Below are 27586 nucleotides of genomic sequence, written 5' to 3' on the forward strand. Positions count from 1 at the left end.
TATTAAAACTCTTTTTTGACTGAACTAGGCATCCACATTGTTCATGATAACATCTTCAAGTTGGACAAATCGAATTCATCACTAGTCAATATTTCGAAATTCCAATTTCATTTTTGATTTTTCACTGGTGAAAAGAAGGAAATTTTTCTTAGAAAAACCCTTCACTTTGAATGAAAACAAACTTCAAGAGGCATCGAGGCAAAATTTAATATACGAGAACAAACGAATTTCAAACTGCGTCAGAAGTCCGGAAACTTCCGGAAATCACAGAAATGGTCTGAAATTAGGTAGGTATGTGTTTCTTTATAACATTTCCTACGGTTTCCGGATATCACACACTTCTCACTCAATTAATCGAATGTATGATATTTTTACTTTAAGGTGCAGGTCTCACTTAAGAAACCCTCTCCCCTTCTGAAGAATTGACAGCAAGAATGAAAAATATTTCGATTTGACAAGCTTGAGTTACAGATTAATTTTGATTATTCCACTCTGATGATCTTTTCATGATCATTCGGTAAAAGCAAGCAGTGTTATTATACTACCATCCTAATATTAACCTTTGTCATCACTTTTTTCATAAGGAATCCAACATAAATCAAAGTGTTTTTTCAAGTAAAGCATATTTATCGAAATGTCATCCAATGAACTATCGAAGGATGCAACAATATACTGGTTTGGTACATTTCATTTCAAGTGAGAAAGCTGATATCCACTTTCTGCACATCCAGAAACAGTAAATCGTTACAAATATCTGAAGAAATAAGATTCTTGTAGCTCATATCTCATATCATCGAATATTTTTCGTAATAATATTTTTCCGTGTACTTATGCTATGGTCAATCCCAAATTTCAACAGTGGATTCTTGAGGTCAAAAGAAATACTTTTTTCCTTCACAATTTTTTCCGAATCGGCCCGGCTTAAAAGATACAGGCTGATTAAAAACCATAAAAAATGTATTATTGGTTCTATCTCACAAAAGGTTTTATCGAATGAAATGAATTTCGGAATATATGTAGTTTTTCATCTATTTGATGAATCTTTTTGGGACACAAGATATCACCTACGTCTTCCAGTTTTTTTTCCCATTATGACCATTACGTGTACCATAAAATTACCAAAAATTCAAAGAACCCAACTCTTGAATCTGAGTTGGACGCTATTTAATCAATTATTAAATGAACATTTTCTAAAATAAAAGTATTCTTCATATTATCTCGTAAACTACGTCGTAATTTGGTGTTCAAAAATTATCTAATAAAATATCTCGTAAAGTTGGAACATTGGATACTTTGGCTGAATACAACTCTGTTTGAAAGATCCACAGATGTGTAGTGTCAAAGATTCAGCTTGTTATTCTGAGGGGAATTTTGTTTTTCCAGGGGTGGCATAGCTCATTATGAAAACTTAAAATGGTTTTTTTTATCAAGGCTAAATCAGAAAAAAATATTAAAGGAAATAAGTGCTTTTTTGGCCTCAAGAATCTACTGTTGAAATATTTGTACGGGTAAAAACTCACGCTGTATATGAATTTGCACCCCGCAAAATCAACAAGCTGATTGATGTTATGGAGAGTTGGATCTGAATGTATGAAGAACAAAACATTAAAAACGTTTCCAAACAAGGAGGAAAGTTTGAACACTTTTTTCGATATCATCCTTATCACTGACTGGCATAGAAGCTGTACGAATTATTTCTTCATAGTTACAACCATGACAGAAAACCCTAGATGTTTTACACCAAGGTAAAAAATTGGTTTTCATAGGACTTGTTAGCAGCTGTGTAAGGGTTGTGAAACACGATACCTTCAAATTATTGGGTAAACTTTGTTCTCCTCGAACTGCTTTCATAAGTTTAAATCTCATTTCATAAACTAGGGCAGTCATTTTTCCAGACTTATGGAAAAAGTGATGACAAAGGTTAATATAAGGATGGTAGTATAATAACACTGCTTGCTTGTACCGAATGATCATGAAAAGATCATCAGAGTGGAATAATCGAAATTAATCTGTACTCAAGCTTTTCAAATCGAAATATTTTTCATTCTTGCTGTCAATTCTACAGAAGGGAAGAGGGTTTCTTAAGTGACACCTGCACCTTAAAGTAAAAATATCATACATTCGATTAATTAAGTGAGAAGTGTGTGATATCCGGAAACCGTAGGAAATGTTATAAAGAAACACATACCTAATTTCAGACCATTTCTGTGATTTCCGGAAGTTTCCGGACTTCTGACGCAGTTTGAAATTCGATTGTTCTCGTGTATTAAATTCTGCCTCGATGCCTCTTGAAGTTTGTTTTCATTCAAAGTGAAGGGTTTTTCTAAGAAAAATTACCTTCTTTTCACCAGTGAAAAATCAAAAATGAAATTGGAATTTCGAAATATTGACTAGTGATGAATTCGATTTGTCCAACTTGAAGATGTTATCATGAACAATGTGGATGCCTAGTTCAGTCAAAAAGCAGAGTTTTAATACATATTGGTCGACAACGAACTGATTTTTTCGGAAAGAAACCTCCCCTGTCGAAATATCAGAAAAATAGTCCCTTTGTTTTTACTTTTTTCATGAGAATGCGAATAACTGATAAACTGTTGAGTTCACACTTATAAACCATATAATAATCCAAGGATACATATATGTAGGTACTGTTATGGTTTGAGTTTTTCCAATATAATATTATTTAGTTCAGTTTGTTCAATAAGTATTAGGAACTAGAAGAAATAATATATAAATAAAATTAGAATTCAAAGGATCGTAACAGTACCTACCCATATTGAAGAATTAGAAAAAAATTCTTGGATATATTTGAATCACCATTATGAATATGTAAAATTTGGAATATAATTAATAACAGTACTGAATGGATATCTAACGACGACAACAGAAGATTTTTGACGCACAGATGATATTGTTCACAGGGCAATTGGAGAGCGAGTTATGTAGGTACCTATGATTAATTATTTTTTCCTCAGTTATGATCAAGTCTTCGAATCAGTTTGATGAAGGCTGTATTATTAACTTTTTCTTTCTGCTCTAGTTTTTTGTTTCAGACATAATTTTGAGATGGAGTATGACAATATACTATATTTAGAAATCATCATGAATATACAATGAAGGTATTTTGTGACAGTCGAAGAAAAAAGAAATTTTTAAGTCAATGGAAAAGAAACCCTGCAGTTTCAAAAGCTTATTCTGTGGACAAATCTGTCATCACTACACTATTCACGGGGAGACAGGGTTTTTTACGGAGTTTGTTCCGTAAGCTCTTGTATCATATGCCCAATTTTATGGTACCCCGTTACACTAACCTCTGTTAGAACTCATACATATGCTATATTGTTAGATGACTAAAAATGTCTTATTTTGGAGTTAACAGAAACAACATCCATAGCGGAAAAATGAATCATTTCGTTTAGTCACGGCCAACTAATAACTAAAGGACGAATTGTCTTACTGCTGGAACAATAAAGCTGTTCATCAAAATGGTTTTTTCTTTGAACTAAGTGCCCTGGCAAATTTAATCACCCATTTTTCTAGTGGTAATTGTCATTCGCCCGCACATAGCTAGATATCAATGAAAATTGCTGACTTCTACATGGTGCACATAAGGGGGCCAAGAAAATTCAAATTTCAATTTTTCCAAATCTATATGAGATTTTTCAGTTTTTTCTTCAGCATTCGCCAGCATTTTGCGAGCATTTTTCATTTTGGAAATATCGATGAAAAATGCTGGGTTTTCCGGGCTGCACATAAGTTGGCTCGGAAAATTCAAACTTAAATTTTTCCAAATCTATATGAGATTTTCAAGTTTTTTCTTCAGCATTCGCTAGCATTTCGCTAGCATTTACTATTTTCGAAATATCGATGAAAAATGCTGGGTTTTCAGGGCTGCACATAAGTTGGCCCGGAAAATTCAAACTTCAATTTTTCCATATCTATATGAGATTTTTCAGTTTTTTTTTCAGCATTCGCCAGCATTTCGCTAGCATTTACTATTTTCGAAATATCGATGAAAAATGCTGGGTTTTCCGGGCTGCACATAAGTTGGCCCGGAAAATTCAATTACCAATTTTTCCATATCTATATGAGATTTTTCAGTTATTTCTTCAGCATTCGCCAGCATTTCGCTAGCATTTACTATTTTCGAAATATCGATGAAAAATGCTGGGTTTTCCGGGCTGCACATAAGTTGGCCCGGAAAATTCAATTTCCAATTTTTCCAAATCCATATGAGATTTTTCAGTTTTTTCTTCAGCATTCGCCAGCACTTTGCTAGCATTTTCATTGAAAAAATTTTCTTTTCGAAATGCCACAACTTCCGGGCTAACTTGATAGACCTGTTTTTGTTGACAATTGTTCGGTCCAGAATTGTTCAATGGCTTCCTTTGGTGGTAACTTTCCATTTCCTCCATCAGAGGATGTGAGTGACCGGTAGAAAGTTCCTTCATACTTTTCGAATGAATTATTGTCTCTTTTCCGGCTATAATTGCTTTTATATCTTCTCAGGCGTTCTGCATACAGACTCAACTTTTGCTTCAGAGTGTTGAGGCAGTGGTGAGCTGTAGCATTCTCCGTCTCTCGTTCTGTGTGTGTTCTGTTTCTATCTATGATTTCTTTGGCAGCTTTCACAACCTTACTTCCGCGATTCCCGTTCAAGTACTCCGTCAGTCGTCCAATGTCCCTTCTTAGTCTCTCTGTTTTGTGTTGAAGACGTTTCTGCCATGGTGGCGCATATAATTTGTGTAATTTTGGACCATCGTTGTTCGTTCGGCGAATTTTTGCCCCTATGGTTTTAGCCGTCGTTAGCGCTGCACAGTAAAAATCTAGATGAATATATTCCAATGAACTTCCATTCTGTAGGTACTCAGGTAAAACGTCCTTATTCAAGATGTCGATTATGAGTGACAGTTTCTTGGATGTATTGAGTCGGGGAGGTGCTATTCGATGAAGAGGATCTGTTCCTTCCTGTTCGGCAAAGTATCTCCTCATCTCAGAGTCAACTTGTCGGTGGAGCTCTTCCCTATCGTCCTGGTGTTCTGCCTCACTTGGGTTGCAAGATGGACTTTCAGCGTCAATTTCTTCTGGCTGTTGTTGCCCAGGCATGTGAATCTCATCAGAGGTGTTGGTGTCGCTCTCTGTTACTGGCGGACGCTGAAGTTCTTGTTTAATTGCGTCGATTCTGGCCATTGGTATTAGTTCATTTCTCAGAATTACGCGGTACTGGTCTGCCACCCGTTGTTCAGTGACATTGAGATTTGGGAAGGCGTTGCAGAATTCTTCATAGAGCCTTTTCCTATAGTTGTTCGTGTTCTGCCCTGTCCCGTGATGGAGTTATATATGCGCAATAATGATAATAATAATTATTCTTCACTTCCTGTCTGCTCCGACAGGAAGTGCGGGTGGAGCAGAAAACCAACCCACAGCAGGGAATCGAGGAGCGAACCGAACCCGACCACCACCACGAGCCCGAAAACCTGGAAAGGGCTCCAACAAAGCTTAATCCTTTTGATATCTCAGATATCTGGGATAAGTGAATTTTCCTCTGGAGAGGAGTGTGAAAGCCGCAAGGCTAAAGTCATTATTATTATTTGACATAAAAAGCCACAATTCAGAAGATTTTCAAAAATAGATTTTTCGTCTGATGAAGGAGTCTGATATAGACTCCGAAACGTTACAACTTAGAATTATAATTTCAACGTTATTTCTTTTCAGTTCATTGTCAGGCAACAATTTTTTCTAGTTAATTTGCTCCTGACAAATTAGTGCAAAAATTTACGCAGGAGCAAATTGTTGATTTCATTTTTAATTGATTTTGTTTCAGAGATTGGGAGTGAAAACCCTAAAAAGTTTATGAAGAAAAGTTGATTGTAGTTGGGTCGACTTTGTATATTGTGAGTATCCTCCTTATCCACGTGTGGAGAACAGAAGCAAAAGCTTTCTGATAATTCACCCACGCAATGGAGATATTTCGTTTACTTTTTGTTGCCTGTTTTGTCAGAATCATGTCGATTATGAAGCATTCATTACTTCCCCTGCTGCCTTTTTTACACCCATTTTGTTCTGGAGCTAATATACTATTGTTCACCACGTGTTCAGAGATTTTTCTTTCGAGTATACTAGTAATGATCTTATAAATAATAGGTAAACATGTAATAGGTCTGAAATTTTTTGGATTGTTCGTATTGTTGTTCTCAGGTAACATATAGGTTATATCTTCTGTTAGGAAGCTGGGCATTTTATATGGATATTTAACGATTTTTTCGATATTCTTTGCTAATATCTCATACGTGAAACTGCTTCCACCAGTACGCCTGAACTCGACCCCAGCGGCCTTCCAGTTACTCTGCCTAGACATGGCAATCTTTATGTCAATTTCCTGAACTTGAATTGGTTCCATATCAGGTACCCCCGAGACACGTTTCTCCTCCTGCTCTATCCAATAGGCTTCCTCACGATGATCTTCAGCCGATGACCAGAAGTTTTTCCAGATTGTCCCCATATCACTCTTTACCGGTGGTTTGGCATTTCTATCGATACTGGCTCCTGATAGTTCCCTATAGAATTTTTTTGCATTTATATTGAATTCTCTATTCTGCTTATACCTGTTGACTCTTTCATTATACCTTCGAATCCTCTGCCCTGACGCTGCCGCTTTCTGTTTCAGCATATCCATATATTTCCTCAACTCAAGAGCATATGCCGATGATGATGTTTTCATTCTGGCACGAGATGATAAAGTTTTGATCTCCCTTTTTAGTCTAGCAAAAGGATTTTCCTGTTCAAGGTAAGTATGAAGTTTTCCTATATCCCTTCTTAAATTGTTTTTTTTTCTTTTTTAGGCGTTTCTTTCACGGGTGTACAGCCCCCGGGTCCGCTCTAGCTCCTTTTGTGGTTCTCTTCCGGAGGGGGGCACCTGTATACTGACAGACCGCCGCAGCCACACAGTATACCTTATGGCAGATTCCCTCTAGAATATTAGTATCACTAATATTTTGTGCAATTATATCATTCATACTTGAAACAGCGCCGAGCAAGCGTAGGTGTTAATCGCTTTTATCGAATCTTGCTGTTAAGACCTATTCTCATTAACCTTCTCAATCTTCGGATGAACTCCTCCGTTAATTCTTTCTTTATCTAGGTCTGATTGATTTTTCTTGCCTGTTTATGCCAAGATACTTGTAGGTGTCTCCTTCCTTTAATGCTTCAATTTCTGCACCTTCCTTGAGTTTGAACGTACCATCTTCTATTTTCCCTCTCGTTATGTTCAGCAGTCGACATTTTTTTAGTCCAAACTTCATTTTGATGTCTTCCGAGAATCCTTCCACCATTTTCAGCATCTGTTGCATTTGTCTTTTGGTAGATGCGAAGAGTTTCAAATCGTCCATGTAAAGGAGATGATTCAGTTTCATCATAGTTCTACTGCCGCTCTTGATGGAAAATCCGTAGTCCGTAGAATTCAATCTATGAGACAAGGGATTCGGGGCCATGCAGAACCACAGAGGGCTCAGCGAGTCTCCTTGGAAAATTCCGCGTCTTATTGGAATAGGTCCTGTTGTAATGGAGCAATCTGCTGCTTTCATTTGAAGACTACTACGCCAGGTTGACATGGCGTTTTTCAAGAACTCAACAATCTTGGGATCCACCTTATAAATCTTCAAGATCGTCAAGAGCCATTCGTGACGTATAGAATCAAATGCTTTTTTGTAGTCTATGTACGCAGCGTAAAGATTCCTTCGCTTTGAGAACGCTTGATTGCAGATAACTGAATCAATTATTAGTTGTTCTTTGCACCCTCGGCTCTCTTTGGTGCATCCTTTCTGTTGTATGGCGATGATATTATTCCTTTCGTAATGGTTGTGAATTCGGTTTGAAATGCACGATGTGATTAATTTGTACATCGTTGGAAGACATGATTGGTCGGTACTTGGATGGGTCTTCTGTATACCTTTGATCTTTAGGTAACAGGTATGTTGTGCAATGTGTAAGGAATACTGGCATTCTTTCAGGATTTTCAATGACATTTATTATGACTTTAGCCTTGCGGCTTTCACACTCCTCTCCAGAGGAAAATTCACCTATCCCAGATATCTCAGATATCGAAAGGATTAAGCTCTGTTGGAGCCCTTTCCAGGTTTTCAGGCTCGTGGTGGTTCGGATCGCTCCTCGGCTCCCTGCTGTAGGATGGATTCCTGCTCCACCCGCACTTCCTGTCGGAGCAGACGGTGTTCCTCTGAATTTCCCATGTACTTGCGAACAGTTCTCGCCGTTCCCAGCAGTACCGCCTTCTGCATGAATCTATAGATATTTTCGTCCAGCTGAAGTTTCCTCAAGTTCTCTAGTAGTTTCTTCGGTATCAGGCCTGTAGATGATATGACAATAGGGATGTTCTTGACATCTTTCAGCTTCCACTGTCTCCTGGTTTGATCCAGAAGTTCTGTAATCCATCAGGCCCAGGTGTTTTCCAGTTGTGTAGTCCTCTGATAGCTGATTTTACTTCTTCAATTGTGATCATGTCATGTTGCATCGGCTCATATTTTATAGCTTCAGACTTTTCATCTTCAATCCATCCGGTATCTCCATTGAACTGAGTTTTTGTTGACAATTGTTCGGTCCAGAATTGTTCAATGGCTTCCTTTGGTGGTAACTTTCCATTTCCTCCATCAGAGGATGTGAGTGACCGGTAGAAAGTTTCTTCATACTTTTCGAATGAATTATTGTCTCTTTTCCGGCTATAATTGCTTTTATATCTTCTCAGGCGTTCTGCATACAGACTCAACTTTTGCTTCAGAGTGTTGAGGCAGTGGTGAGCTGTAGCATTCTCCGTCTCTCGTTCTGTGTGTGTTCTGTTTCTATCTATGATTTCTTTGGCAGCTTTCACAACCTTCCTTCCGCGATTCCCGTTCAAGTACTCCGTCAGTCGTCCAATGTCCCTTCTTAGTCTCTCTGTTTAGTGTTGAAGACGTTTCTGCCATGGTGGCGCATATAATTTGTGTAATTTTGGACCATCGTTGTTCGTTCGGCGAATTTTTGCCCCTATGGTTTTAGCCGTCGTTAGCGCTGCACAGTAAAAATCTAGATGAATATATTCCAATGAACTTCCATTCTGTAGGTACTCAGGTAAAACGTCCTTATTCAAGATGTCGATTATGAGTGACAGTTTCTTGGATGTATTGAGTCGGGGAGGTGCTATTCGATGAAGAGGATCTGTTCCTTCCTGTTCGGCAAAGTATCTCCTCATCTCAGAGTCAACTTGTCGGTGGAGCTCTTCCCTATCGTCCTGGTGTTCTGCCTCACTTGGGTTGCAAGATGGACTTTCAGCGTCAATTTCTTCTGGCTGTTGTTGCCCAGGCATGTGAATCTCATCAGAGGTGTTGGTGTCGCTCTCTGTTACTGGCGGACGCTGAAGTTCTTGTTTAATTGCGTCGATTCTGGCCATTGGTATTAGTTCATTTCTCAGAATTACGCGGTACTGTTCTGCCACCCGTTGTTCAGTGACATTGAGATTTGGGAAGGCGTTGCAGAATTCCTCATGGAGCCTTTTCCTATAGTTGTTCGTGTTCTGCCCTATCCCCGTGATGGAGTTATATATGCGCACAATAGTTTCATTCATGGACGTTATCCACTTCATGCGCTTTCCAGCTAACCCCGCTTGGGTGAGCACCGGCTGAATATCCTGCGCAGCACCTTCAGCGGTTCGAGTCGGCAATGGAATTGGACTCGTTGGTTGCTGTTGTTGCTTTGGAGCTGTAGATTCTTACGCAGCAGGAGCCCGCTTCCTCAACATCCTGCCACCGACGTCCTGCATGCTGTCATGTCCAGCGCCGGCTCCAGACATGCCCTGATGATCCCCAGGCAGCGACTTGTTTCCGAGGCTTCTCGTAATCACCATTTCCATGGGTTTGTGCTGCCCTTTCTCTGTTTGGGTGAGGGGTAGAGAAAGGAAGCAGAAAGAGCACCCCCATAAAGGATGTGAAAGAGAGAGGATAAAGGAATGGGACTGCGGACAGCAGGCGTGGCTGGCTGCACCTTCTACGTCGTTACGATGGCTACCCGGCAGGCCATCTACTTGATAGCTGCCAGGCAGGCCAGACATTATATTCTATAGTATATATTGTATATGAATTTAGCCTTGCGACTTTCACACTCCTCTCCAGAAGAAAATTCACTTATCCCAGATATCTCAGATATCAAAAGGATTAAGCTCTGGTGGAGCCCTTTCCAGGTTTTCGGGCTCGTGGTGGCGGTCGGGTCCGGGTCGCTGCTGGGCTCCCTGCTGTAGGTTGGATTCCCGCTCCACCCGCACTTCCTGTCGGAGCAGACGGTGTTCTTCTGCATTCCTCATGTACTTGCGTAGAGTTCTCGCAGTTCCGAGCAGTACCGCCTTCTGCATGACTTTATAAATATTTTCGTCAAACTGAAGTTTTCTCAAGTTCTCTAGTAATTTCTTCGGTATCAGGCCTGTAGATGAAATGACAATAGGGATGGTCTTCATATCTTTCAGCTTCCCACTGTCTTCTGGTTTGTTCCTCGAGATCTCTGTATTTTGAAATTTTTTCAGTGTGTCTATCTAGAAGATTGTTATTATTTGAAATTGCCACGTCGATGAATAGTGCTGTATCCTCATCCTTATTGAGCAATATGAGGTCTGGTCTATTGTGGGTTATTTTCCGGTCTGTGAGAACAGTGCGATCCCAGTAGAGCTTGTGATGTTCGTTTTCCAGCACATCTGGATGGTAATTGTAATAAGGAACCTTTTTCGAACATAGAAGTTGGTGTTTTAGTGCCAATTCTTGGTGAAGAATCTTGGCAACGGCATCATGTCTATTCTTGTACTCCGCGCCCGCGAACTTCTGACATCCCCCGGTGATGTGCTGGATAGTTTCATGTGTCGCACAGCCATAACGACAGCTATCGTCCGCCACTGAGGCATCCTTGGCGATGTGTATTTCATATAATTTCTTGTTGGAATCACCTGATCCTGGATGGCGAGCATGAAGCCCTCTGTCTCAGTAAACAACCTTCCGGAAGTCAATCAGTAGTTCGACGTAGATATGTCGACGTAATCATGGTTGACCTCATTCTCATATATTATTATTATTATTATTATTATTATATAATGTATAATCTCAACATCTTCATGGGGATTCCTATCTTGCAGATCCTTCGAGAATTGATCGATTAATGAAAATGGAACTTTATTTTATATGTGTGAATAAAGCCTCTTTAAAAAAAGTATATCTATTGTTCATTTCTTCTGAAACTACTCTTTCAATTTGTGTTGGGTTGGGAATACAGTAATTAAAAATAGATAACCCAACTCGCAAATATTCGTAGGAAAACTATCTTTATGTAGAGGAATCTTTAATTCACATTATTAGAATAGACATACTTCGTCTATTCAATTCAATTCCTTTGAAAAATACTAATATGTAGTGGTAGTGAAAAAACGAACCTTTCAATAATGAAAAATTACATGTAGATGGAACTTATTCCATATGGATAGATAAAACTTATCTCTTGAAAAAGAAGAACATATATTCTTCATTTCCTTTGAAAATACCATTTCAATTTATTTATTGGGAATACCTTATAATTCGATATTCGACCTATTTTGAAAGAAGTCACATTATTTTCATAAATGGAAATCGATTATCCGACAGTACACGAAAACGATATTCGTTCGGTTCGCAACTTGCAATTTGATTGGACGCCTAGATTCTCATTTGACTGCGGATGATTCTATTCGCAGCATTTCTGGCGCGTATCGCGTCCCCACTCCAAGGTTAAAATTCTATGAGTCAGATTTCGCCTTGTAAATTTTGGTTATACAGTCAACCTACTCCACTTGTGCCTAAACAGAGCGAAGATATATGAGCAGAGCCCCTGAAGAGGGAGCAAAAGGTGTATTTGTATATAATCTCACGTTGAGTTGACTAGTTGTCCGATAAGCTTCCATGAACTCTGTCGTCTAACAACAACAAGATATCATTTAAAACCCGCAATACAGTAAGTACTTTTAAACCAAACCTTAGGAGATGTCTATGAAACCAATGAACTATCTTCAAAACGAAAAGGACTATATTATATTATAGATGCGGCATTATTGGAATCGGTCCAACCAGAATCCCTCACTGCTGGTTACGTCTCTGTTATGAGGACAGACTCAAATTGTTTGGCCTTACTACTTTTGGGGGACGCCGCGAGAGGGGTGTTTTATCGTGACCTGCCGGGCCATCAATGGTTATTTTGGAGATGCAATTGTAAACATTTCCAAAAGAAACCGTAACCATCTTCGGGGACAGTTTTAAGCTCTCCAAGGAAAAATTCAAAACAACTCAGTGTCAGCGTTTCCTTTCCAACAGAGTTTTTGACGTATGGTATGGTTTGCCACCCGCAGTTGTGAACTCCTTCTCGGTTAATGTTTTCAAGAATCGTTTCGACAGTAGTGTGAACTTAAGCCGATAGCAGTGCCTTGAGTGCAGTTGCAGTTGCAAAACTTCACTATTGACAGCAAGGAGGCGATCGACTTAAGGGAGCCGAGAAGCAGCCCAAATCCGGCCACTTCAATGAGCTCGAAAACCGGGAAAGGGCTCCAACAGAGCTTAATCCTTTTGATATCGGAGATATCTGGTATAAGTGAATGTTCCTCTGGAGAGGAGTTAGCAAGGCTAAAGTCACAGAATATGTTATTATGCTGACGGGTACTACCTGCTATTAATAAGACTTACGTTCAAAAATACACGCTAAAATTATTATTCGTTCCCAAAGCTTGTTTGTACATCGTGTGAAAGTACTCACCTGAATGGTTGGATAACTTTATGCTGAACTCTCCTAATCCTTCAGTTTCTCCCTTTATGCCGGTGAAAGTAGTTTCCGAATTTGAAGACCATATGTGACCTTTGGTTGTTTCATCCAGTGCAACATACCAAATAAGAGATACCTCTTCTCCTTGAAATGCACTATAGGTAGGCTAAAATCAAAATATGGGTATGTAGTTGTTGAATTCCTGATATTTCACTTACTTTCGAAAAAATTTTTATATGTTTAAACAGGAGGAACTCCCAATTACAAGATAACATATAATATTGTACATAGTTGATACTATTAACTAATATAACGAAGTACAACAAACTAAAAGAAAAAAAATTTACAGGCTAATGATGTATCGGCCTAAGACGCAGTAATTCCCTAACTTTGAGCTTAAAAGCTCGCAACCCATCATTCAATACATCAACATGAATACATATTTCATTGGCGACTGGCAACTGGAGATATCCAAGTGAAAACAGCTATTTTGAAAAAAATTTTCTTTCAAGCTCCGGTAATAGCCATTTTATCGAAAAATTGTATGAGACAGTTTTTGTAGAGCACTTAATTCTCTACATAAAAACATGCCGCTCAATGGAATCCGTCCATTGGTTTGCGAACTGAAATTTTTTAATCAGACATTTATTTTCCCTACTATCAGTAGGAAAAATAAAGATCGTCGATGAGCAACCTCTAAATAATAATATTTTCGGCTAATATTTTCACAGATTTAATTTTTTAGAGAAATTTTTTTTATTTAATCAGTCTTATATATATAGTTATTTACATGTACAGGGTGGGCCAAATTCGTTGTCTACTGAAGAGATCCCGAGAACAATAGCAGCTAGAAGAAAACGGACGACACATTCTCGAGCTCTTTTTCTTGACTAATCCAAAACTGAAAACAGATTCAGCCTAGCGTTCATAGATTTTGAGTCATTTTCAATGAAGCTGAATAACTCGCTTGGTAGAACTCATATTCGAAATCCGTTGTTACATTCTACAGGCACTTTTTTATGGGGAATTTGAATATGATATTATCAAATTTTTTGATCCAGTCATTTTCGGGATACGACAGGGATTTCTGATTTTTCAACTGTAAACTATAGTTGAAAGTTCTTTCCTCTTGCTGCAATCATTTCAAAAATGTATCATATGTCGCTATTCACATGAATATAACAGAAAAAAAAATTAATATTTTTCCTTGCTTTTCGATTCAGTGTTGAATTTTCAGTAGGCTGGCGTAACCATAGCGACCGTTGAAACTCCACATAATCCGATGTGAACTCAACCTTCTGTGATAGGAATCACCGACTGTCAATAATTATTTCTTTTACATAATAATAATAATAATAATTTTGTCTGGCCTGCCTGGCAGCTATCTGGTAGATGGCCTGGCAGCTATCTGGTAGATGGCCTGCCAGGTAGCCATCGTGACGACGTAGACGGTGCAGCCAGCCACGCCTGCTGTCCGCAGTCCCATTCCTTTTTCCTCTCTCTTTCACATCCTTTATAGGGGTGCTCCTTCTGCGCTCATTTCTCTACCCCTCACCCAAACCGAGAAAGGGGAGCACAAACCCATGAAAATGGTGATAACGGGAAGCCTCGGAAACAAGTCGCTGCCTGGGGATCGTCAGGGCATGTCTGGAGCCGGCGCTGGACATGACAGCATGCGGGACGTCGGTGGCAGGATGTTGAGGAAGCGGGCTCCTGCTGCAAAAGAAGCTACAGCTCGAAAGCAACAACAGCAACCAACGAGTCCAATTCAATTGCCGACTCGAACCGCTGAAGGTGCTGCGCAGGATATTCAGCCAGTGCTCACCCAAGCGGGGTTAGTTAGAAAGCGCATGAAGTGGACAACGACCATGAATGAAACTATTGTGCGCATATATAACTCCATCACGGGACTAGGGCAGAACACGAACAACTATAAGAAAAGGCTCCATGAGGAATTCTGCAACGCCTACCCAAATCTCAATGTCACTGAACAACGAGTGGCAGACCAGTACCGCGTAATTCTGAGAAATGAACTAATACCAACGGCCCGAATCGACGCAATTAAACGAGAACATCAGCGTCCGCCTACAATAGAGAATAACACCAACGCCTCTGATGAAATTCACATGCCTGAGCAACAACAGGCAGAAGAAACTGATACTGAAAGTCCATCTTGCAACGCAGGTGAGCCTGAACACCAGGACGATAGGGAAGAGCTCCACCGACAAGTTGACTCTGAGATGAGGAGATACTTTGCCGAACAGGAAGGAACAGATCCTCTTCATCGAATAGCACCTCCCCGACTCAATACATCCAAGAAACTGTCACTCATAATCGACATCTTGAATAAGGACGTTTTACCTGAGTACCTACAGAATGGAAGTTCATTGGAATATCTTCATCTATAGTATATCCAAATCCAAGAGGCCAGCGGTAAACATTGCAGCATGAAGTGATCACGCGTCAAGAACGTGATAACGCAGAGGTGTACTAATAAATTGAATTCCGAGAGCGTTATATTTTAAAACTTTTTGAGTGTTCCAGTTCCGGTGAAAAATGTGTATGCTTATCTACGAGTCTGAGTAATGAACAATTAATCTAAAGTTCCCACTTTAATAAATACTATGTATATAAATGTGTAACAATATTTTTTTTTTAAAAGTGACTACCCCGTAGTGTCGTCAGAAGATGCAGAACTTTCCTCTAAGTTGACGATGACTGGTGTTATATCATCCATAATATTATCCAGTTTCCACATGTCTACCTCAACTTTTTGTTTGACATGTTTCACGCACTTTCTCCATCTTTCGGAAGTAACCCGTGAGAGAGCCTCTTGAAAAAGATTTTGGACGTCAGCCATTTTAAATGTGGTGTTTTTATCTGCCACAAAATTCTTGACATCGGCCCAAATCAATTCAATAGGGTTCAGTTCGCAGTGGTAGGGCGGTAATCTAAGTACAGTAATATTTTGGGCCTTTGCGGTTTCATCCACAATGTATTTTTCAAAGTTTTCTTTGTTCTGCCTGACTATCTGCAACTATTGCGCTTTTATGAGGTCAGGGGTGAAATCAATATTTTTCTCCCTCAACCATTGTTGGATATCACTCTTTCTGAATTGTGAATTAGGAATTTTTTCCATTTTCCTTGAATGGTAAGGAGCATTATCTAAAACTACTATAGAATTTTCCTCCAATTTAGGAACTATACCCTCGACCACTTTTCGAAGGACTGACCATCCATTTCTTCATGGTAGTCACCAGTTTTTTTGGATTGGAAAGTCCAGAGTCCTCCAGTTAAAAAACCAGTGTCACTGCCAATATGACACACTATAATTCTTTGCCCTTTGCCTGAAAAAATATATTCACTTCATTTGAAAAAGAATGTTGAAATTGTTTTCCACCAAAAAGGTACATCAAGTTTCACAAAACTTTGATTGCTCGATCAACGATTTGGCATTCGATTTCCCCAAGGAAATCATTGAAACTTTCATATTTCCGAATATATTGGAGGAGTAGCAGTTGAGAATCATCAAATGGGCGTGTATAGATAATTATTTGGTGAAAGAATGATATTCAGAATGCTTATGACCAACTTATCGACTGAAAACTAATTGACGTTCATCCGTCATTCGATCGTTGATTCTCTGATCAAGCTTTATGAAAGCAAAGGGTTAAACTCAAAATTCAAGACCTTCCCAGACGGATTTTTAATCCAGTAGATAATCCAGCAAGTAACCCTTGCCGAGAAGATGTAACTGTTTCATCGGTCCACACTTTGGATTTAGTATGACCGGTATTTACCCAAGTTTCATCCAAGCAGTAAATCTTCCTGTTTTCATCACGGAAGGTCCTAATTTTCGTGAGATAGTTTCTTCTCCAACATTTAATGTCGTCACGGTTCATTAAAAAACTGTTGCGTTGGCGACGTCCATATTTGAAATTAAGTTTTTTCAATATTATAGAGAAGGTACTCTTCTTAAAATTTGGCAAGTTCGAGTCTTCATTAACTATTTTTAATACTTTCTCTATAGTCGGGTGTTCATTTCTGAAGAAAAACTCGTGAACTTTTCGCCGTATTACATTTTTATCGAAATCTGATAAGGACTCCCATTTGGTGGTCCGATTTTGATTTGTTGCCGGCTGTGATAGAACACCGGAATTTATGTATTCGGAAATAATTCTCCTAACACTTCGAGCTCCAATGCCAAGTCTCTCAGCAACTCGGAGTTCTACGTCCTTTAAACACATTCCTGCATTTTGAATAATCTCAATTTTATAAGTATTCAAAATCATATCTTTTATCTCGGCACTGAAGTGTCGTTTCAGACGTCTCTTTTTTGGAGGACTTAAGTCAACACGCGATTCCTCAGCAGTATCAGTACTTGACATTATCTTAAATGCTTGTAACTTGAATAACTTGCTACAACTATAAACCAATTTACGAAAGAAAAAGCAATGAATGATCTCTGCAGTTCTGCACAACAATTCGCATACAATCAATGAATCAAACGTAATGCGGTACTGCATTACTCCCACCTGCAAACATGGCGTTCCTGAAGCTTTGACCAATAAGAGGAGCACCTTAAATAAGATCACGCGTTAGTCAGTTTGTTTACGCTGGCCTCTCGGATTTGGATAGACTATAGTTTTTTACTGTGCAGCGCTAACGACGGCTAAAACCATAGGGGCAAAAATTCGCCGAACGAACAACGATGGTCCAAAATTACACAAATTATATGCGCCACCATGGCAGAAACGTTGTGATGAAGTCCAGTTTTCTGAGGAAAATTGGAGTTCATCTTAGTGCGTTTCTTTCGTTTCAAATTTCCGTCTTTGAAAATATTTTAATTCTCGAATATTCCGTACGTTCATTCCGATGGGCAGAATAAATGTAAAAAACCGCTTATCTGTATTTCACGTTGTTTTTCTTACATGGCGTTGAAGATTTCGACGTTTTTCATCTGTTGATATGCGATAAACCGGAGCTGACGACGTTTTTCATTCTTGTCGCGTTCTGGAATTTTCAGATTTTTACCGTGAGAGGGGATATGCCTATAAAAGCAAATTTTCCCCCCGCGACGGTCACTTTTCACTTTTACTTCAGTTCTTCGAGTTAGACTTTTGACTTTTACTTCAGTTCTTTCACTTCTCTCTAGTATTTTCGATTTTTCGCTTTCTAACGTGGGGACTTCTGTTGTAAATTCAGTTAATTTCCGGTATTTCTTTCGCCGTTGAAGAATAACCATTCTGTGTTTGCATCAGTACTTAGAGTTAATTTTTTAGTTTTTCTTTTAAATCCTTTGAGTTTCGAGTGCTTGAAACAAAGGAGGTAGGTCCCCGTCTGTACCGTTCAGTTTCTTTGTTAGACCTACGCCGTTACTTCCTTAACTTTGACACTGCTGTACTGTATCGTTTTCTGTTGTATTTTATCGTTCTTCACCCTGTTTCGCGAGTCTGACTTTTCCCTTCGCTATCAGTCATGGCGCGTAAGCCCTTGGGGTACTGAAGGGAAAGTTCCGTCAACCCCCATGTCCGCGTTCCGCGTCATAAGTGTTAAATCCGAAATCTCTTCTTTTCTGTCAGTCATGGCGTGTTATAACCCTTGGGGCAGAGAATAAGAGATACCGCTCGTAGTCAGTGAAATCCCGTAGTTGCGCTAAAAATAGACCTTTTCTTCGCTCTCAGTCATGGTGCGTTATAGCCCTAGGGGCAGCGAGTAAAAGTCTCGAACAGATCCGCCCTTATTGTGTTTCATTTCCGGAGAAATACAACTACATACCGATACCGTATAGCAAGTCCACAGTATTCGTTCCGTCAGTCAGTTCTGGTTGGCGCATTTTTATTGAACCGTTAATTTTTCACTACACCCGGTATAAATTTCATAAAGTGCTCGTGACCGGATAGGATTTCCCGAATGTATTTTCACTTATAGAATCACTCATATTTTATATCACACATATCTCCCTTGTACATATAATTAGTTTCCGAAGGTGTGAATAAACTTTTACATAATTCGATTTTGACTTCTTCGTTGTCGCTACCACCCTAGACAACAAAGAGCTCTGTCTCCGGCTAGCAGCTACTCTGGTAGGTTTGCTATTCTTCCTATTGAAAAGAATAGCTGGCGCTCGAGATTAAGTTTCCTCCGAGCAAACCACGTTACAACGTCTTCAACACAAAACACAGAGACTAAGAAGGGACATTGGACTACTGACGGAGTACTTGAACGGGAATCTCGGAAGGAAGGTTGTGAAAGCTGCCAAAGAAATCATAGATAGAAACAGAACACACACAGAACGAGAGACGGAAAATGCTACAGCTCACCACTGCCTCGACACTCTGAAGCAAAAGTTGAGTCTGTATGCAGAACGCCTGAGAAGATATAAAAGCAATTATAGCCGGAAAAGAGACAATAATTTATTCGAAAAGTATGAAGAAACTTTCTACCGGTCACTCACATCGTCTGATGGAGGAAATGGAAAGTTACCACCAAAGGAAGCCATTGAACAATTCTGGACCGAACAATTATCAACAAAAACTCAGTTCAATCGAGATACCGGATGGATTGAAGATGAAAAGTCTAAAGCTATAAAATATGAGCCGATGCAACATGACATGATCACAATTGAAGAAGTAAAATCAGCTATCAGAGGACTACACAACTGGAAAACACCTGGGCCTGATGGATTACAGAACTTCTGGATCAAGAAACTTTGGATCATGCATGACAATTGGCCTCCGCAATAAATGATGTCATTGAAAATCCTGAAAGAATGCCAATATTCCTTACACATGGCACAACGTACCTGTTACCTAAAGACCAAAGGAATACAGAAGACCCATCCAAATACCGACCAATCACATGTCTTCCAACGATGTACAAATTGATCACATCGTGCATTTCAAATCGAATTCACAACCATTGCGAAAGGAATAAAATCATCGTCATGCAACAGAAAGAATGCACCAAAGAGAGCCGAGGATGCAAAGAACAGCTAATAATTGATTCAGTTATCTGCAATCAAGCGTTCTCCAAGCGAAGAAATCTTTACGCTGTGTACATAGACTACAAGATATCATTCGATTCCATACCTCACGAGTGGCTCTTGACTATCTTGAACATTTACAAGGTGGATCCTAATATTGTTAAGTTCCTGAAAAATGCCATGTCAACCTGGCGTACTAGCCTTCAAATGAAAGCAGCAGATGGCTCCATTACAACAGGACCTATTCCAATAAGACGCGGAATTTTCCAAGGGGATTCGCTGAGCCCTCTGTGGTTCTGCATAGCCCTGAATCCCTTGTCTCATAGATTGAACTCTACGGACTACGGATTTGCCATCAAAAGCGGCAGTAGAATTATGATGAAACTGAATCATCTCCTTTACATGGACGATTTGAAACTCTTCGCATCTACCAAGAGGCAAATGCAACTGATGCTGAAAATTGTGGAAGGATTCTCGGAAGAAATCAAAATGAAGTTTGGACTAGAAAAATGTCGACTGCTGAACATAACGAGAGGGAAAATAGAAGATGGTACGTTCAATCTCGAGGAAGGTGCAGAAATTGAAGCATTAAAGGAAGGAGACACATACAAGTATCTGGGCATAAAACAGGCAAGAAAAATCAATCAAAGCCAGATGAAGAAAGAACTAACGGAGGAGTTCACCGGAAGATTGAGAAGGATAATGAGAACTGGCCTTAACAGCAAGAATCTGATAAGAGCTATCAATACCTACGCTTGCTCGGCGCTGAGCTACTCATTCGGTATCATCTCCTGGACCACCACCGATTTGGCAGCCTTACAGAGAAAAATAAGGACGATGCTGACTAAACACAATGAACATCACCGCAAAAGCTCAATAGAACGGACCGAGCTGCCACGACATCTTGGGGGTAGAGGAATTGTTGATTTGTCCAACCGTTTGACCCAGGAAATTGAAGGACTTCGAAAATATTTTCTGAGCAAGGCTACTTCATCAGAACTCCATCAAGTAGTTTGTGTTGCTGATACTTCTACACCGTTAAAGCTACAGCAGGACCACTTAGAAACCGTCGAACACTCTGCAGAAAGTAAAATGCAGAAACTGATTGGCAAACCTTTACATGGGAGGCACCAGAACGAGGTCAACCATGATTACGTCGACATATCTGCGTCGAACTACTGGTTGACTTCCGGAAGGTTGTTTCCTGAGACAGAGGGCTTCATGCTCGCCATTCAGGATCAGGTGATTCCAACGAGGAACTACATGAAATATATCGCCAAGGATGCCTCAGTGGCGGATGATAGCTGTCGTTATGGATGTGCGACACATGAAACTATCCAGCACATCACCGGGGGATGTCAGAAGTTCGCGGGCACGGAGTACAAAAATAGACATGATGCCGTTGCCAAGATTCTTCACCAAATATTGGCACTAAAATACCAACTTCTAAGTTCGAAAAAGGTTCCTTATTACAATTACCATCCGGATGCTGTACCTATTGAAAAATGAACATCACAAGCTCTACTGGGATCGCACGGTTCTCACAGACGGGAAAATAACCCACAATAGACCAGACCTCATATTGCTCTCAATAAGGATGAGGACAGAGCACTATTCATCGATGTGGCGATTCCAAATAATAACAATCTTCTAGATAGGCACAATGAAAAAATTTCAAAGTACACAGATCTCGAGGAGCAAACCAGGAGACAGTGGAAGCTGAAAGATGTCAAGAACATCCCTATTGTCATATCATCTACAGGCCTGATAGCGAAGAAATTACTAGAGAACTTGAGGAAACTTCAGCTGGACGAAAATATCTATAGAGTCATGCAGAAGGCGGTACTGCTGGGAACGGCGAGAACTGTTCGCAAGTACATGGGAAATTCAGAGGAACACCGTCTGCTCCGACAGGAAGTGCGGGTGGAGCAGGAATCCAACCTACAGCAGGGAGCCGAGGAGCGACCCGAACCCGACCACCACCACGAGCCCGAAAACCTGGAAAGGGCTCCAACAGAGCTTAATCCTTTTGATATCTGAGATATCTGGGATAGGTGAATTTTACTCTGGAGAGGAGTGTGAAAGCCGCAAGGCTAAAGTCATAATAAATGTCATTGAAATCCTGAAAGAATGCCAGTATTCCTTACACATTGCACAACATACTTGTTACCTAAAGATCAAAGGTATACAGAAGACCCATCCAAGTACCGACCAATCATGTCTTCCAACGATGTACAAATTAATCACATCGTGCATTTCAAACCGAATTCACAACCATTGCGAAAGGAATAATATCATCGCCATACAACAGAAAGGATGCACCAAAGACAGCCGAGGGTGCAAATAACAGCTAATAATTGATTCAGTTATCTGCAATCAAGCGTTCTCCAAGCGAAGGAATCTTTACGCTGCGTGCATAGACTACAAAAAAGCATTTGATTCTATACCTCACGAATGGCTCTTGACGATCTTGAAGATTTACAAAGTGGATCCCAAGATTGTTGAGTTCTTGAAAAACGCCATGTCAACCTGGCGTACTAGTCTTCAAATGAAAGCAGCAGATTGCTCCATTACAACAGGACCTATTCCAATAAGACGCGGAATTTTCCAAGGAGACTCGCTGAGCCCTCTGTGGTTCTGCATGGCCCCGAATCCCTTGTCTCATAGATTGAATTCTACGGACTACGGATTTTCCATCAAGAGCGGCAGTAGAACTATGATGAAACTGAATCATCTCCTTTACATGGACGATTTGAAACTCTTCGCATCTACTAAAAGACAAATGCAACAGATGCTGAAAATGGTGGAAGGATTCTCGGAAGACATCAAAATGAAGTTTGGACTAAAAAAATGTCGACTGCTGAACATAACGAGAGGGAAAATAGAAGATGGTACGTTCAAACTCAAGGAAGGTGCAGAAATTGAAGCATTAAAGGAAGGAGACACCTACAAGTATCTAGGCATAAACAGTCAAGAAAAATCAATCAGACCTAGATAAAGAAAGAATTAACGGAGGAGTTCATCCGAAGATTGAGAAGGTTAATGAGAATAGGTCTTAACAGCAATAATCTGATAAAAGCGATTAACACCTACGCTTGCTCGGCGCTGAGCTATTCATTTGAGATTATCTCTTGGACGACCACCAATTCAGCAGCTTTACAGAGAAAAATAAGGACGATGCTGACTAAACACAATAAACATCACCCCAAAAGCTCAATAGAACGGATAGAGCTGCCACGACATCTTGGGGGTAGAGGAATTGTTGATTTGTCCAACCGTATGTCCCAGGAAATTGAAGGACTTCGAAAATATTTCTTGAGCAAGGCAGCTTCGTCAGAACTCCATCGAGTAGTTTGTGTTGCTGATACTTCTACACCGTTAAATCTACACCAGGATCACTTGGAAACCGTCGAACACTCTGCAGAAAGTAAAATGCAGAAACTGATTGGCAAACCTTTGCATGGGAGGCATCAGAATGAGGTCAACTATGATTACGTCGACATATCTGCGTCGAACTACTGGTTGACTTCCGGAAGGTTGTTTCCTGAGACAGAGGGCTTCATGCTCGCCATTCAGTATCAGGTGATTCCAACAAGAAATTACATGAAATAAAGGGTTTTCCAATAAGAGGTGTTATTTTGATATTCAAAGAAAAATGCCATTTTTCGAAATAAATGATCGGATATTTATTTCATAATGAAGAGGAAAGTATGCCGTTGATAATGAAAAACAACATCCGCCAAATGGCCACCACGACTACGCTTACAGGACTATATCCTTCTCATGAAATTTTCCATAACCAAATCGCAAAGTGGCTGCCCTATGTCCTCGATAGTCTCACGAATTCCATCTTTGAGGTCTAGAATCAACGCTGGGCTGTTGGCGTAGACCTTATCTTTAACGTGGCCTCAAAGGAAGAAGTCGCAAGGTGTTAAATCACAAGATCTCGGTGGCCAATTGTGTACACCTTTTCGAGAGATAACAGGGTCCGGAAACTTTTCCCGTAAAAGATTAATGGTTTCGTTGCTTGTGTGACACGTAGCGTCGTCTTGTTGAAAGTAAACGTTGTCCAGATCAATACCATACAACTCCGGCCATAAAAGTTCTTTAATCATCTCTCGAAAGCCCAATCCATTCACCGTAACTGTTGATCCAACCTCATTTTCGAAAAAGTAAGGTCCAATGATCCCGCCGGACCATAAACTGCACCAAACAGTCACACGTTGAGGATGGAGAGGCTTCTCAACAATAACTCTCAGAATCGACAATTTTGCTTGTTGACGTAGCCACCGAGGTGGAAATGGGCCTCATCAGTCAAGAAGATGGAATTCCGGATCATTTTCATGCATTTCAAGGACCCAATCAGCAAAAACACGACGTTGTTGTTGATCGGCCGGCTTGAGTTCTTGTGTTAACTGAACTCTATAAGCCTTAAGACTCAAGTCTTTATGCAAAATACAGTGTAATGACGTTTGTGGAATGCCTAATTCCAAAGAACGACGAGGAATGGACAAACCTGGGTTTTCTTCAACACTTTTGGCTACAGCAACAATATTCTCAGTTGTTCTTGAACGACGTGCACGGGTTTTATTCTTCACATCACTAACTTGTCCCAACAGCTCGAATTTTTCCACCAATTTCTGTATTGCGGTCCGACAAGGTGCTTCACGACGTCCCAAAAATGCTCTAGTTTTGCGAACTGTGACTGCAAATTTTTCACCATTTTTGTAGTGATTTTTAATAATTTCAATGCGTTGTTGAAGTGTGTATCGTTCCATTTTTAGTAATGGCGTAGTTTCTACTTGTGAAATATCAAAAAATAACAGCTTCAAAAGTGACAGCCACCGAAATAGCGAGCTATTGAAAATAACACCACTTATTGGAAAACCCTTTACATCGCCAAGGATGCCTCAGTGGCGGACGATAGTTGTCGTTATGGCTGTGCGACACATGAAACTATCCAGCACATCACCGGGGGATGTCAGAAGTTCGCGGGCGCGGAGTACAAGAATAGACATGATGCCGTTGCCAAGATTCTTCACCAAGAATTGGCACTAAAACGCCGGCTTCTAACTTCGAAAAAGGTTCCTTATTACAATTACCATCCGGATGCTGTGTTGGAAAATGAACATCACAAGCTCTACTGGGATCGCACGGTTCTCACAGACCGGAAAATAACACACAATAGACCATACCTCATATTGCTCAATAAGGATGAGGACAGAGCACTATTCATCGACGTGGCAATTCCAAATAATAACAATCTTCTAGATAGGCACAATGAAAAAATTTCAAAGTACACAGATCTCGAGGAGCAAACCAGGAGACAGTGGAAGCTGAAAGATGTCAAGAACATCCCTATTGTCATATCATCTACAGGCCTGATAGCGAAGAAATTACTAGAGAACTTGAGGAAACTTCAGCTGGACGAAAATATCTATAGAGTCATGCAGAAGGCGGTACTGCTGGGAACGGCGAGAACTGTTCGCAAGTACATGGGAAATTCAGAGGAACACCGTCTGCTCCGACAGGAAGTGCGGGTGGAGCGGGAATCCAACCTACAGCAGGGAGCCCAGCAGCGACCCGGACCCGACCGCCACCACGAGCCCGAAAACCTGGAAAGGGCTCCAACAGAGCTTAATCCTTTTGATATCTGAGATATCTGGGATAAGTGAATTTTTCTCTGGAGAGGAGTGTGAAAGCCGCAAGGTTAAAGTCATAATAATATTAATTTTCATAATCGAATTCACATTACGAAAAGAAAATAGATCAAACATGAGAAAAAAGAAATGACAAAATAAAAATACTGCAATAGGATCTCATACACCCAGATAAAAATTGCATCCGAAATAGTCTGCTATGTTGTAAGATTCAAGGTCAATTAGGAGTTTCCGAGTTTCTCTCTTAAATTAACTACTATCTGTTAGAATCTGGAGTTCTTTTGGAAGCTTATTGAAGAGTGAGAGGCACATATATTCTACATTTTTTTGAGACAGTGTGAGAGAGCATTTCGTAAGGTGAAATGAATGAACGCGCCTAGTCATGTTCACATTACGGTATTTCTCAAAGTAGATCTGGTTCTTATGTACGAATACTAGGCATCTGTGGATATATAATGCAGATATTGTGAGAAAACCTTCCTTTCTAAATAATCCTCGACAGGTTGTTTTGGAGGATAAGTGAAGCATGGCCCTTAATGTTCTTTTTTGAACAACAAATAATCTTCCAATAGCCGAACTGTTCCTCCACGCCAATATACCATATCCCATCGTAGATTGAAAACTCGCAAAGTATACAGTTCTTAGCAACTCGTAATTGGCCAGCTGTGACAGTACCCGAATGGTGTAGAGAACCGAATTCAGTTTTTTCTGCAGTCTCTCAATATGGTCAAACCAGTTTAAATGTTGATCCATCATAACTCCCAAAAAATTAGTACTGTGACTAAGTTTGAAACAGTGTCCCTGCAGGTCAATTGTATCAGGCTTGATGGTTTTGGTTTGGGAGGTTCCAAACATCACACATTCAGTTTTATTCAAATTTGGGGTAATTTGGTTAATTTGACACCATTCAGAGACTGTTGAGAATTTTTTCCGAGCTAGCTCAACCACCTCAGACACTTTGGAAGCCTTATTTAAAATATTGGTATCATCTGCGTACATTACCACGTCCATATTCGTCTCATCATTGAGCCCCGCGGTCTCCATAGTCTCCTCGAACAGAATATGGTCAGGCAAGTCATTAACGTAAACCAAAAAAAATAAGGGTGCACCACTGCCACCTTGAGGGACACCTGAATTCAGTACCTCATCAAGTGAAGTGTAGACAACACCATCGATCTCAACGGAAACTCTCTGAACTCGAACTCTCAAATAGCTCCGCACCAGATTAAGCTGGTTATCCCTAATCCCATAGGTCCATAGTTTTTCACTCAACCGATCATGATCGACGCAGTCGAAAGCCTTGGAGAAGTCAAGGAAGAGCATATGGATGTTACGAACGATATCCTTCAAAAGAGAGTAAAAGACTTTCGTCTGATTATTAAAAAAAAAATTATTCAATTATCGTTTTTCTATTCATGAAAGAAACTTAAAGAGTCCAGTAATATAAATAAAATACGATAGTTACCTATAATTATAATTTTTACAAAAAAAAGATGATGAAAAATAGGTACTTCCCTCAACGATAAAGTTCGAATTGTGAATAATCGCTAGATGAGCATTCCAAACATCGCGAGACAAACGATGATAAATTAATCATCGAAATATTTATTCAGCAATCCGTGATTTCAATTATAGAGGCTCAGGTTCACAAGAGATAATGCATATTCAAAGGTTGCTATGCTGAGCCAGCCTACTTATAATTCAACAGAGAATCGAAAAGCAGGAAAATGTATTGAATTTTTTTCTCGTGTAACATTTATGTGAATAGCGACATATGATACATTTTTGAAATCACCAAAAAAAAATTGCAGCAAGATGAAAGAACTTTCAACTATAGTGTACATTTGAAAAATCAGAAATCCCTGTCGTATCTTGAAAATAACTGGATCAAAGAATTTGAAAATATCATATTCAAATTCCTCATGAAAAAGTGCCTGTAGAATGTAACAACGGATTTGGAATATGAGTTCAAACAAGCGAGTTATTCAACTTCATTGAAAATGACAATTTCTCAATTTTCGTTCATAACTCTATGAACGTTAGGCTGGATCTGATTTCACTTTTGGATTAGTCAAGAAAAGAGAGCTTGAGAATGTGTCGTCCGTTTTCTTCTAGCTGCTATAGTTCTAGAGAT

At 39.8% G+C, this 27586-nt stretch overlaps 1 protein-coding gene across 1 annotated transcript in view; it reads right to left on the bottom strand.

Moving 5' to 3' along the window:
• The window catches only part of LOC123316069 (mannosyl-oligosaccharide glucosidase), a 137846-nt gene that overhangs the window by 102725 nt on the left and 7535 nt on the right, over positions 1–27586 (bottom strand). The window contains exon 3 of the mRNA XM_044901997.1: positions 12802–12973. Coding sequence (XP_044757932.1) covers positions 12802–12973 — 172 coding nt within the window. The remainder of the gene's footprint in view (positions 1–12801; positions 12974–27586) is intronic.

The sequence above is a fragment of the Coccinella septempunctata genome, chromosome 6, assembly GCF_907165205.1.
Source record: "Coccinella septempunctata chromosome 6, icCocSept1.1, whole genome shotgun sequence".
In the NCBI taxonomy this organism is placed as follows: domain Eukaryota; kingdom Metazoa; phylum Arthropoda; class Insecta; order Coleoptera; family Coccinellidae; genus Coccinella; species Coccinella septempunctata.